Source organism: Lissotriton helveticus, chromosome 12, assembly GCF_964261635.1.
Source record: "Lissotriton helveticus chromosome 12, aLisHel1.1, whole genome shotgun sequence".
Lineage (NCBI taxonomy): Eukaryota > Metazoa > Chordata > Amphibia > Caudata > Salamandridae > Lissotriton > Lissotriton helveticus.
The window spans coordinates 123322286-123335950 of NC_136073.1; the positions used below are offsets into that span (position 1 = coordinate 123322286).

The 13665-nt window shown below is 47.5% G+C and overlaps 1 protein-coding gene across 8 annotated transcripts in view; it reads left to right on the plus strand.

The window, feature by feature from the left end:
• Positions 1 to 13665, plus strand: part of LOC144799967 (beta-galactoside alpha-2,6-sialyltransferase 1-like) — a 419348-nt gene that overhangs the window by 302701 nt on the left and 102982 nt on the right. For all 8 annotated transcript variants that reach the window (XM_078671614.1, XM_078671617.1, XM_078671619.1 and 5 more), the window contains 2 exons: positions 12204 to 12305; positions 13293 to 13467. In XM_078671614.1, the coding sequence (XP_078527740.1) occupies positions 12204 to 12305; positions 13293 to 13467 (277 nt within the window). The remainder of the gene's footprint in view (positions 1 to 12203; positions 12306 to 13292; positions 13468 to 13665) is intronic.

The following is a 13665-nucleotide window of genomic DNA, read 5'->3' on the forward strand; positions in this document are numbered from 1 at the left end:
CTGGAATGGTTTATGGTAAAACTAGAAGAACTAGTTCAATGCCTTGAGATAAAATTAAAAGGGGATAAGCCGATAAAGGCAAAACAATCAAACCGTGGTAAAGGGTTCTCTGTGGCATGCCAAAATAAAAAAAGAGAGATAAGAGCAGAACAAAGGAAACAAAAAAAGAAGTTTACACAAGAGAGACATGACTACCTAACTAAGCTGAAAAAAGAATTCAAGCAAATGGTACTGGTAGCAAAAAGGTCACACAAAGATAAATGCTGGCTAGAACCTTTAAATGCCATAGAGAATAAAAATCTAAGGCAATTCTGGCAGCTAGTAAAGGCAGCAGCTGGATCATCAGAGGGCGAATTAAGCTGTGTGGTGAGTGAGGCAGCATGGGATTCCTATATAAGAGAATTGTACGGGGCGAGGGGGCCTAGAGAGGAGATGGTGGCCAAAACTTGGCAAGGAATCTCAGAAGATCTTCTAGTTAACTTTAACGAAGAACAAGTCGAGCTCACAATAAAAGATCTTAAGTTAACCCGAGCAGCAGGCCCAGACAACTTACCTGCTATAATTTTGAAGACCGAGGTCAAATGGTGGGCTAGATTCCTCGCAAAGATGTTCCAGGTAGTGCTAAAAGAAGGAGTAATACCCCCAACCTGGAAGGGGGCCATAATCAGGCCGATCCATAAGAAGGGGAGCAAAGATGCGCCAAAAAATTATCGGCTGATTAATCTCCTAGATATTGGAGAAAAAGTATTCGCTAAGATTGTCCTAAAACAACTGAATACATGGGTTGAGGCGCGCCAAATAATCCCCATAGAACAGGGCGGTTTTAGACCGGGCCACTCGACAATAGACCACGGGTTTGCCCTATGGGCGATGGCGAGGAAGTCGACGGAACAAAATGGCAAGCTATGCTGTTGTTTCGTCGACTTCAAAGCAGCCTTTGACTCTGTGGATCGAGTTAGCCTATGGGATACATTAAAGAGGCTAAATATCCCAAAAGACCTTCTCACTATAATAACAGAACTCCATAGGGAAAATTGGGGGCAAGTAATTAAAGACACTGGGGGCTCCCTAACTCCCAAAATACCCATCGCCAACGGGCTAAGACAGGGCTGCGTGCTGGCCCCCCAGCTATTTTCGATTTTTTTGTCAGATCTACCGGCACACCTTGAGGTGGAGGGTAGTGCCAGCCCCAAAATGGACGGAAACAAGATACCCTGCCTATTGTACGCAGATGACCTGGTGATAGTAGACCAGACCGAGAGAGGACTTCAAAGGAAGCTAAATGCTTTCAATACCTATTGTGTCAACAAATTCTTAACCATCAATCTGGACAAAACTAAAACCCTATGCTTTGGGAAAAAGCCAAGCAGATTCAGTTGGTTCATAGGGGACCTCAAACTAGAGTCAGTAGATGAGTACCGATATTTGGGTATCTGGTTTGACAGGTCTTTAAACTGGTCTACTCACCTGGAAACGCAAAAAGCAAAGGCACTCTCCTCCATATGTGGCCTAAAAAGGTTCAATGGGGACTATGGCGAGAAGTCACACCGACCATTACTTAGAGCCTTTGACGCAATGATCCCCCCGCAAGTTTTATACGGCGCAGAGATCCTTTATTTGAGCGGTAAGGGATCTTGGGACATGATAGAGGGAAACTGCATAAAAAGGCTCCTATCCCTTCCTCAATCTGCAATGATACAAGCCATTAGAACTGAATTAGGTACAAAGTCCTGGGCGACATTAACCCAGATGGCTGTGATCAGATTCTGGAAGAGATTAGACGACCCCGAAAGTACAAAAGTAGCTTATTGGTGTCGCAAAGAAATTCAGAAAAGCGAGTTAAAATGGGCAAAGTCCAGCAGGGAAAAATTGAAGGGAATCTGCAACGCACTTGAGATCGATTTGGATCTGAGTTCATATCAAATCCTTATCTCTAAATGCGATCTGAAGCAAAGGGGGAAAGAGGTCTCGAAATCAACTGATATAGGTTACCTAACTAAGAAAAAATCGGTGGCACATATGATAAATGCGTGGCCCCAGGAAAACTGGTTCCCATACCTCGATAGATTACCCAATCGGGGCCTCAGGCAAGAGATACTGAGGCTTCGAATTGGGATCAACCCATGGGTAACAAACAGAGACCTCAATATAAGAATGCTAGATGAGGAAGGTCACTGTAGGTGTAACTTGGGAACCAAGGGTGATCTGATGCATTTCCTGTTAGACTGTGCGGTACTCTTAGAATATAGGAAAAGGTGGCTGCGCCCAGTATTTTTAAAATATGAGGTAAAAACAAGGTTTCAGGCGGCCAGCCTCCTATCTGAAATCCCCTACTTGGATACTGTGATAGCCCTCGGGAAATTCCTAAAGGAGGCCCTGGGTGCGCTGAGGGCCAAAGAATAACTCGCATTACTGTATTTTGATTCTAGCGGAAGGGACTCTTGGAATGATAAGAATGTGTATAGGTTTTAACATTTGCATATATTTTTTGTACTTTTGATAATGGTGTGTATGATATTTTAATGGACAAGTTTTTAAAAATAATAAGTGTATGATTTTATGACGCATACTCCACGCGGCGTTTTACTCACTGTATTGTTTAAAGACTAAGGTCATAATAAACATATATTTTGACTTGACCATGATGCACTGGGCCAGGGACAGACTAATTTGCATATAGCCAGGTTCTGAGCTGGGATGGGGCAGTGAGCTAAATAACGGTGATGGATCAAGCCCTGATCTTTGGACTGGGTAAGAGTGGTCTGCTTAATTCAGACACTCTGTTCATCACCACCCCCTTTTCTGAATCGCAAATGAATAGGAGACAGAAGCAAATAAACGAGATTACAAGCACCAACAGAGTAATCAGTAGATACATTTCTATCATGGTGCTAAAGCAAGGAATATATGCAGGCATATATGTAATGCGTAATCTAACATACTGCAACGATGCTGACCCTACTCTAAGTGTACCTAAAGTGTGTGTAGAGCCAAAAATCCCACAAGGAACAATCCAACCCCATTACCTAATTGGATAGAGTGAAGTACCACGCCTTGGTCTCGAGTTGGACACCCCTCACAGAATGTCAGACCGGTGCGTGATGATTTCTCAGCATGTAGGGTCCTTCGGTGTCAGCACAAGTGCCTCCTCTACCAATCTATCAGGATGCCTATTATTCATAATAAAAAGCAGCCTTCATGATGTGCGCGGTAGATTAGTGATGTCATAGATATGTTGGTAGAGCTGTTGCTCCGTGAAAGAAGATAGGACAACTTTTGTACCTAGTGCGTAGAGAGGCCTAGTACATGATGTTCAAAACATTGTGATAATGTTGTGCGATGCGTAAACAAAGTCGTTTCAGAGAAACAAAATCCAACATTGTTGTGCATAAAAACATGTGCAAAAGGTCACTGCTGAAAATATATTTTCTAGGACAATGTAAGGAATAAACTGCCTCACTACATGGGCCTAACTTGGGAATATAGCAAGAGGAGCACATTCCTTGTCTCCTCATCAAATGGGATGGGGTCAGTGAGAGTTGCTGACCCCACTCCATTCTGGGTCAAGCACCACTGATGGACAGTCAGTCAGTCAGTCAGTAATAATGAAGCTCCCTGGTCTGAGTCTATCAGTGACGCTCTCCCTCGTCATGAGGGAAGGCTCACAGAAACCTTTGCTGGGCTAAGTAGGTCATGTGTACCCAATAAGGCTGTGGTGAAACTTCCCCGTACCTGAAGGGTTGAGAGGGTACCATGTCGGAGTATGATCTCCCATGTTAAAACATTAATCCACAAAAAATACTCCAATTGACCAGCATGTGGTCAGTAGAACAGATGTCTAACTGTAAAATGGGGAAACAAATCTAGTGTAAGGATATACCTAACTCAACCTGAACGGGAGCAAGGAAACACTTTTTGTTTAATTACCCTCACACACCCTAGTGGTGTCATGCTTCATTATCGGGTCACCCTGGCACCTACAGGATGGGGTGTGCTCAACCACAGTGTTGGGAGCTCTTGTGATACGTGAAGACCAGGGGGATTAAAGATTAAAAACCTCAGGCAGGCCCCTGGTTTCCCTTTATTCTTGGGTCTGTAAGGGTTGTTAAAAAATTCTTAAAAAGCGGGACAATGGGAGTGTTATGGTCCTATGACCCTAGTGCCAACATGTTTCAGTCCTGGGCTGGCCGTGTAGGTCCTGGACTTTCTTCAGGGCAAAGATTAACCCCCCCTGGGAGATACAGGAATGGGAGTCCCTATCCTGTCAGTCAAGCGAGGGCAGAGTAGCTGCTCCTCATGTGTATATAAAAGAAACTTGAGCCGTTATGTGTGATTCTCCATCCTCTTTGGGGAGGAAATATGGTCCGCATAGGACCGGTAGGCTAATTTGGGTGGTCTTATTTTAAGGTCCTGCCCGGCTTCTCAAACCTGTTTTGTCCCGGTCCTCCGCTGGTGCCAAGCAATGTAAGGAATAAGCTGCCTCGCTACATGGGCCTAACTTGGGAATACAGCAAGAGGAGCACCTTCCTTGTCTCCTCATCGAATGGGATGGGGTCAGTGAGAGTTGGTACCCCACTCAATTCTGGGTCAAGCACCACTGATGGACAGTCGGATCAGGACTTAATACTGAAGCTCCCTGGTCTGAGTCTATCAGTGACGCTCTACCTCGTCATGATGGAAGGCTCACAGAAAACTTTGCTGGCCTGAGTATGTCATGCCCTCCGGGCTGTGAAATATTTAGCCTGGCAGCCAGGTGCTCTCTCATTTAGTGCATGTACAATTCTTAGCTTCCTGACCCGAACACGAAGAGTGTCTGTTAGGCTGACCTTTGCTCAGCGTAACAGACACTCTTCCTGCAGTGTAAAAAGGTGGAGGGGCAGACCCCGCTGCCTTTAACGACGGGACGCTGATGGTTCAAGTCAAGGCAGGATGTAGAGTCATCACAAAACACTCTGTGCTCAGCAGTGACACCAGTTCAGCTGGAGAGACAGGGCCTCATTCTTCATGGGATCAAAGAGGAGAGAGCCATGAAGAGGAGCAAACGCAACACTGGCCTTCTCCTACAAAATCCTGCTAATTTAATCTAAAAATACTGTACCTAGTGTCTTTAAACATACACAGTAAAGTTCTGTTCCACTTCACCTGCACTTGATTTCCATGTCAGTATTTTGTTGGTCTCTGCAAAGGCAAGAGCCTGATAAATAAACTGTTTTCTAGTGAGACTGCTTAATAATAGGAGTTTTCGGGGCTCAGAATGGCACCACTTGGTGACAAAATGTAGAATACTAATTCTTTCCAGGATGGGAAGTTACTGTAAATTAGTGGAAAGAAGAAAACAAGTTACTTACCTGTGGTTCCCCAGTATTGGTAACTTTCATAGATTCCCATGCTTTGTATCATTCTCCGTCGTCGGAATGGGAGTCTCGGTAACAAAAATACCATAGTTGTAGGTACAAAAGACCAAGGAAAAAGGCCTAGGCCTCATTCTCTTTTGTAGCATATCACCCTGGCCGCCAAGACCTGGAACTCCCTCCCGACCGACCTGCGCCTGACCCAAGACCACCTCTCCTTCAGGAAGAAGCTCAAGACCTGGCTGTTCGAGCAGTAGCAGCACCCCCCCCCCCTCCCAAGCGCCTTGAGACCCTCCGGGTGAGTAGTGCGCTCTACAAATGCCCTTGATTGATTGATTGATTGACCCTCTTTGTGTAAAAGAGACCAAACTTAGGCCTCAGCCAATCAGAAGTGCCTCACCCCTTAGAAACTTCCTGAAGGAACCTCAGTGCCTCAAATTTTCGTAGCCGTTGTGTACTGAGACACCATATCTGTTTTAGGCTGAGCTTTCCTCGGGGAGGTGGGTGGGCGCATGGGAATCTATGAAAGTTACCAATACTGGGGAACCAAAGTTACAGGTAAGTAACTTGTTTTCTTACCCCAGTATTGGAACTTTCATAGATTTCCATGCTTTGTATCAGAGTAGCAAGCAGTTAGCAATAAAACCACATTTTGCATCATCACAGTATAGCAATAGACAACATGACATAAAGATACAAAATGTGAAAGAAGGAAGGTGGGAAAGAAAGGGAAGCTCACCAATCACTGGAAGATGTTCCTCAGGAGAGCCTGTCCTACTGCCGCATCATCTTGTTGTAAGGACTCCAAGCAGTAATGCCTGGTAAAGGTGTGAACGCTGCTCCAGGTAGCAGCTCTGCAAATGTCCTTGATCTGCACCCCCGCGAAGAGGGCTGTTGAAGAAGCCACAGATCTCGTGGAATGTGCTCGAATCTTTCCAGTCAGAGGTTTCCCTGCAGCAGTGTGACAATGCAGAATGGCACTCGTGATCCATCTTGAAACACCTTGTTTAGATAATGGAAGGCCCTTGCTTGGACCCCCAAAGGCAACAAACAACTGTGAGATTTTCCGAAAACCCTTAGTGCGCTCCAAGTAGAATTTCAAGCACCGTTGCACATCCAGCGAATGCAATGCTCTCTCTGCCGGTTGAGGGAAGAACGCTTTCAGAATGACCGGCTCATTCAAGTGGAAGTCTGAGGGAACTTTAGGCATAAACCTCGGATTAGTTCTCATGATGACAGTGTTTCTCTTGAATTGAAGGAAAGGTTCTTGGATAGTCAAGGCCTGCAATTCTCCAAAACGTCTAGCCGACGTGAGAGTGAGGAGGAGAGCCAATTTCCATGAAAGGTATTTCATATCAGAACGATGGATTGGTTCGAACGGGCCCTTCATGAGTTGAGAAAGGACTAGATTCAGATGCCATGTCGGAGGAGGCGGTCTCACTGGTGGATAGACTCTGAACAAGCACTTTAGAAATTGCTTGACAATTCTGGAAGACCACAAGGAGGGCCCAGACCCAGTCCTCCTGAACCTTGATATTGCCGCCAAATGGACCTTAATCGATGAATGGGCTAGTCCGGACTTAGCCAGGGACAGCAGATAAGGAAGGATCTGATGAGGCTTTGAAGCGAAAGGATCAATGCGTTCTTTCTTGCACCAGCAACAAAATCTCTTCCACTTAAGACGGTAAGTCCTGTTTGTAGAAGGAGCTCTTGCCTGAGAAAGGACCTCCTTAATCTCACTTGATATGGGTAGGTTCATAAACTCTCGCTGCTCAGGAGCCATGCAGTCAGGTGTAATGACTGCGGATCTGGGTGGCAAACTTGTCCTTCAGACATCGTGAGGAGATCTAGTAGAACCTCTAAAGGAAGAGGAGGAGCTATCGACAGCAGATGGAGTTCCGTGAACCAGAACTGCCTCGGCCAAGCCGGGGCTATCAGGATCATCTTGCACGGCTCCACCTTGATCTTCCTGAGGAGCCGTGGGATCAGAGGTATGGGAGGAAAAGCAAATGTCCTCAACCATGCTATCGAAAGTGCACTCCCCAGAGAACCTCGATGGGGAAGCCTGCTTGCATAAGACCGGCATTTCTTGTTGATCGGAGTGGCAAAAAGATCGATCTCTGGTCTGCCCCACTGGCTGAAGATCTCCTCCAAAACTCTCTGATTCAATTCCCATTCGTGGCTGACTGAGGATGACCTGCTCAGTCTGTCGGCGTTTTCGTTTAGGACGCCTGGCAAGTGTTCTGCCTTCAGCGAAATCCTCTGAATGATTGCCCATTCCCAGATCCGCTGAGCTTCTCGTGACAATGGACGAGATCTGGTTCCTCCTTCCTTGTTCAAATAGTGCATGGCCGTGGTGTTGTCCATCCTGATAAGCACTTGTGAACCTTCCAGGCGAGGAAGAAAAGCTTGCGGAGCCAGTCGTATCGCCCTGAGTTCTAACAGGTTGATGTGGAGGCGTTTCTCCTGGGGCGACCAATGACCGCTGACATGCAGGTCTTGCACCACTGCCCCCCAACCCTCCAATGACTCGTCCATTGTTACCACTTGTGGGGACTGGTCGCTTACGAAGGATAGACCTTGGGACAAGTTGTCTTGATCTGTCCACCACAAGGCCGCTTCTTTCATCCTTGGAATGACCGTCACTCTGTCCTCGAATGAACCGTGGACCTGCTTCCACTGGTTGTCTAGTTGCTCCTGCAGAGGACGCATCCTTAGTCTGCAATGGGGAATTAGTGGAATACACAATGAAATTACTCCCAGAAGAGACTTGTAGTGGCGTACTGAAAGACACTTTTTTATTTGTAAGTCTTAGGCCAACGCCTGTAATTTCATTCTCCTGTCTGGAGTAGGGAAGGCTCTTGAGAGCTTTGAATCCAAGATGGCTCCCAGGAAGCGAGCCTTTCTGGACGGGACCAGGGAAGACTTCTCGTTGTTCAGAGTGAGCCCCAGATTCTGAAACAAATTGGTACAAGCTTGAACAGCCTCCAGTGCTGCCTCCCTGGACGGAGCTTTCAGTAACCAGTCGTCCAGGGAGGGGAAGACCTGAAAATGGTTCCTTCACAGGAAAGCTGCTACTGGCGCCAGCACCTTTGTGAAAATTCTTGGGGCTGAGCGGAGTCCAAAGGGTAAAACCCTGAACTGAAAATGGCTCGTGGCTACTGTGAATCGCAGAAACCTTCTGTGTGCTGGGTGAATCGGAACGTGGAAATACGCATCCTCGAGATAAAGCGTGGCCATGAAATCCCCCGGGCTGACAAGCTTCAAGATGTCCTGGAGGGAGACCATCCGGAAGGACAGGGTGATGAGATAGGTGTTTAGCTCCCTGAGGTCTATAATGGGGCGCCACTTCTCTAGCGTCTTCCTCACCAGGAAGAACCTGGAATAAAATCCTTGCCCCCTTTGATTTGAGGGGACCGGCTCTATCGCTCCCTTCCGGAGCATTTGTTGGACCTCGAGCCGCAGGAGACACTGGTGTTTTGATGGAATGGCTGCCGGGGGCTTGGGTGGAGGGATTTGCGTGAATTCCAAGGTATGCCCTTTCCGAATGATGTTGAGCACCCAACGGTCCGATGTTATCCTGGACCAGTTGTGAAGGTATTTGGTGACCCTGCCTCCAACTGATGATCTCTTGAAGGAGGGTCCAGTAGGAAGAGCCAGAAGGCCGCTATTGGAGCTTGGACGAATCTCGTCTCATCCAGCCTGTTTTCCCTTATTGTAAGGCCTGGAGTAGTTGGTAGACTGGCCTTGCCGCTGCTGATAAGGCTGACGGTATTGCTGGGAACCTGAGCCCGTGGTGGAATAGCATTGTTGTTGAAAGGAACCTCTGTAGTTACCACCTCTACCTCTGGATCCCTTAAAAGGAGACTTTCGCTATTGAAGGGTCCCCAAGGACCTGGCAGTCTCCGTGTCCTTTTTTATTTCTTGCAGAGTGTCGTCAATGAGTTTGCCGAATAATGCCTCACCATCAAAGGGAAGATCCAGGACCTTGTTTTGGATCTCAGGCCCAAACCAAGTAGCTTTGAGCCATCCTTGGCGACGGAGGACTGCCGCCCCAGCCAATGAACGGAACGCCGTCGTTGCAATATCCATTGCACAGTCAATGATTTCCATCGACGTTGCTTCTCCCTCCTGCAAGATCTTCTTTGCCTCAGCCGTAGACTCCGGAGGCAGCTGGTCAAGGTAGGGGGCGTCATCACACCAAAGCTGGCGGTCGTACCTGCCCAAGAACGCTAGGGCATTAGCCGCTCGCACCAGCAAACTTGCCATCGACGAGAATCTCTTCCCCACATTATCCAACCTCCGCCCTTCCTTGTCCGGAGGAGTTGTTAAGGGAGCAGAGGGGTTACGGGATTTTCTCTGCGCTGCCTGCGAGATCACAGAGTCTGGTCTTGGATGACCCGTTAAGGCTGCCGGTCCATCATCGGGTGCCTTGTATTTTTTATCCAGACGCGGTAGCACAGGGACAACCGTCGCCGGGTTCTTCATGGCTTTTAGGCCCTCCTTCCACAAATGATCTACAATAGGAATGGACCTCGTTGATTTCCTAAAAGGTTCCTTGAAATCATACAAGAAACAATATGTAGTAACCTTAGGCATGGCTAATTTGAATCTTGCAGCAGCTCTTTCCATCAGCTGATGGAAGCCCCCAATGTCCGTTGGCGGGGAATCCGCCGGATAATATATTCATGATATTCAGTATTCGGAATAGAGCCATGATCCGACTGCTGATCCTCATCCAAGGAATCATCATGGGCCTGCTGTAACCTGGAGGAATCCTGATGGAAGGACATTTGAGGCCGAGCGAAAACTGGAGTCGGAAAAGTAGGCGTCACTATTGAGGCTGAAAGCCCTGCAGGTGTAGCAGGCATTGACGGAACCGGAATAGGCCTACTCGCCTTAGATTTATAGTCCTGCAGTATCTTATGCAGATCTTGGAGAAAAGAAGATGACACTGAAACCATTTCTTGCTCAGAATGGTGTTTAGCGACTGGGCCGACTGATGATGATCAACTTCCTCGTGGCCGTATTCGCCCTCAGAGTCAGTGTCTTGGCATTTGACTAGAAGTTGGGAGGAACTATTGGCATAGCTGTACGAGTCCTGGTCATCCTCCTCTGACTCCCCTTCTTGAAAAAGCATGGTTGGTAGTAGGGGAGACACACTCCTCGGAGAAGTCATCTCTGGTGTGATTCGTGTCACTGAAATGGTAATCCTTTTTTCAGAGGACAGTATCGTCGACGGTTCTGGCGTCGGCGGTTGGATACGCGTCGACGAGATCGGGGTCGATGAAGTCGTCGACGATGAAACCGTCGTCATGCCAGCCGTCGTCACTGTCAAAGTCGTCATCCTCGACGCCCTCGTCGACGAGACCGTCGTCGCCGACGTCGTCGGCGGCAAGAGTATAACTGTTGTCGTCGGCACCGTCGTTGTCGGCACCTTTGTCGTCGGTACCTTCGTCGTCGGCACCTTCGTCGTCGGCACCTTTGTCGTCGACGTCTTCGTCGACGGCACCTCCGTCGTCGGCGTCTTCATCATCGACGTCTTCGTCGACTGCAAATTCTCCGTCGACGGTGAAGAAACCGCCGTCGACGGTACCTTCGTTGACGAAACCCCGGTCGACGGGCTCGTCGACGACATCAATCCCGTTTTTGATTTTTTTCGTTGTCGGAACTTCCGCCGTCGACGTCTTCGTCGTCGAGGACTTGGAACTCCTCTCAGAAGACTGGGATGAAGGCTTTTTGAAGGCTGTGACAGTCTTCTCACCTTTAGAAGGCGTTGAAGGTCCTACCCTCTCCTTTACACCTCGGTGAGGAGATTTGCTGGGACTTGGGCTCTCAGACTCACTGGGGGTCTTTTTTGAGGCCTTGGAAGATCTTTCCATAGAAGGAGAAGAGGAACCCCTACCCCTCTTCACTGACCTTCTTAAAGAAGACATCGACGCTGCATCCTCACTGTCACTAGAGACAGTCTCCTTCCTGGATTTCAGCTTCTGGAGCCATGTCAAGAGTCTACCCTCACGGTCCCGGAGGTTCTTGGTCGAAAAGGTGCGACAGATCTTACAGTCCGCAGCCTGGTGGTCAGGATAGAGACAATAGATGCAGTCTTTGTGCTTATCCTCCACAAAAAGCCTTTTCTTGCCACAGGTGGAACAAGGTTTGAAAGGGGCTTTTTTCTTCTCCATTTCTGACATCTTGGAAAGCAGCCAACAATCCTGAAGTGAATCTGAAAGATTCTGAAGAAAAAATCCTGAAGTAAATCCTTTGAAGAGTAGAAGTTGAGCAGAGCTCTAAGGAGACTCCCTAAGCACAACGTGCGGTAGAAAATCTGAGGCACTGAGGTTCCTTCAGGAAGGTTCTAAGGGGTGAGGCACTTCTGATTGGCTGAGGCCTAAGTTTGGTCTCTTTTACACAAAGAGGGTGATATGCTACAAAAGAGAATGAGGCCTAGGCCTTTTCCCTTGGTCTTTTGTACCTACAACTATGGTATTTTTGTTACCGAGACTCCCATTCCGACGACGGGGAATGATACAAAGCATAGGAATCTATGAAAGTTCCAATACTGGGGTAAGGAGCTTATGCATCTTGTGTTGTCTGTGTCAGACTACTGGGTTTTTCTACCTACACTCAAAAGTGTGTTTTCACACACAAGAACCTTGATACAGATATGCATGCATGCAGACACAGAGACAGATCCATGTTTGCACTGCACAGATTTAGACATTTGTTCACGAATAATGCGCTGTAGTTGATCCACACTACTGTCCCATGAACATCAGTAGCTGCGCTCTATAGTTGATCACATTTCAAGTCCCGTAAATATAGACCCTGATGTGCTGTGTAATTAATTGGCAGGTGATGGCCACTGAGAGCCACAGGTTCCTGGACAATCCTCTATATACCGATGGGATTCTGGTGGCTTGGGATCCTGCACCGTACTCTGCAAACCTCAATGAGGTGAGTGGCCTTCGCTTACCTTCTGCTTGAAACCAGTCTAGGATACAAATGCTGTGGTCCAGGCTTTACTCTTATTTTCTTGTAGGTAGCTGGAATAACAGGATTGGGCAAAACAAAAGAAGTTGGATAAAATGCTTCAAATATTCTCAGCCACTTGTAATTACTCTGGGCCGCCTTCTAGACCATTGTGTTGTTCACTTGTGCCAAAACAGACAAGGACTGCCATATGCAAAACAGTCTTGGCTCTACCCCAAAATGGAAGTAGTGCTTGACCTGCTAGGCCGTGGCCCATCTGAACAGAAATGCAAGCAACTCCAGACAAGCTTCAGTCTTGTTAGCAGCAAATAGCAGTTTGAGTCCTATGGCAAAGTAAACTATGGGGCCCACGTCTGGGCATACCAAATGAACTTAGAGTACTCACTGAAAATAACAGAAAGAGATGAATGAAAGTGCCTGAATTAATCTCAGTCGCTGCTTTGTCAAGTGGTGTTACTGCAATAGGAAAAAGCATTAACTCGCAGGCCTCATGTGCATTGGTAGAGATATGCAGGGATATCAGAACGGGAGTGGCTGGTATCCCAGCACTGCAACAGTAGTCAGTGTGGTATGCAGGCATTTTTGCCGCCTACACTGCATCACCTAATTAAGAAGTCTACAGCTAGAGGTGGGGAAATGCCCGTGATCAGGATGGGGAGGGGATCAGGGGCACGGAGGGGGCACCCCCTTAAAAAAAAAGACAAAACGACAGTTACTGAGGGGCAAACACTGGTGTCGAAAGTGTGTCATGTTTGCTCCGCTGTGAAATATTTGCAATTCAGCAATGAGCTATAGATCCTGAATGGAACGTTGAGTGATTATGGGTATCGCAGGCAAAAGAGATGCACTTGTAGCCACCAGATACAATATAGCACTATTTGCTGCCAACTGTTGAGGGTGAGGTGGGTGATAATATGCTTTTGACACTTTCTTGTCCTTTTTGACCATCAGTGGTTTAAGAAGCCAGATTACCCAATCTTCACGCGATACAAGGAATACAGACAGAAGCATCCGAACCAACCATTTTACATCCTACACCCCCAGGTCCAATGGCGGCTGTGGGATATCATCCAGGAGAATGCGGCTGAGCCTATCCAACGGAACCCACCTTCATCAGGATTTTTGGGTGAGAATGGATAGAACAATGCAGGTCATTGCTCATCTGTGATGGCATTGAGGGGTCTTGGGTCTGGGAAGGGCATTATGGAAGTCCCAGCATATGAAGAAGGAGCTGTCTCTGAGAGTTGAGTGTCTCAAGCCTATGAGTAGAGATGGACATCTTGTATGAGTTGGACAGCTTATGTGTGCAAATGATATCTTAGAC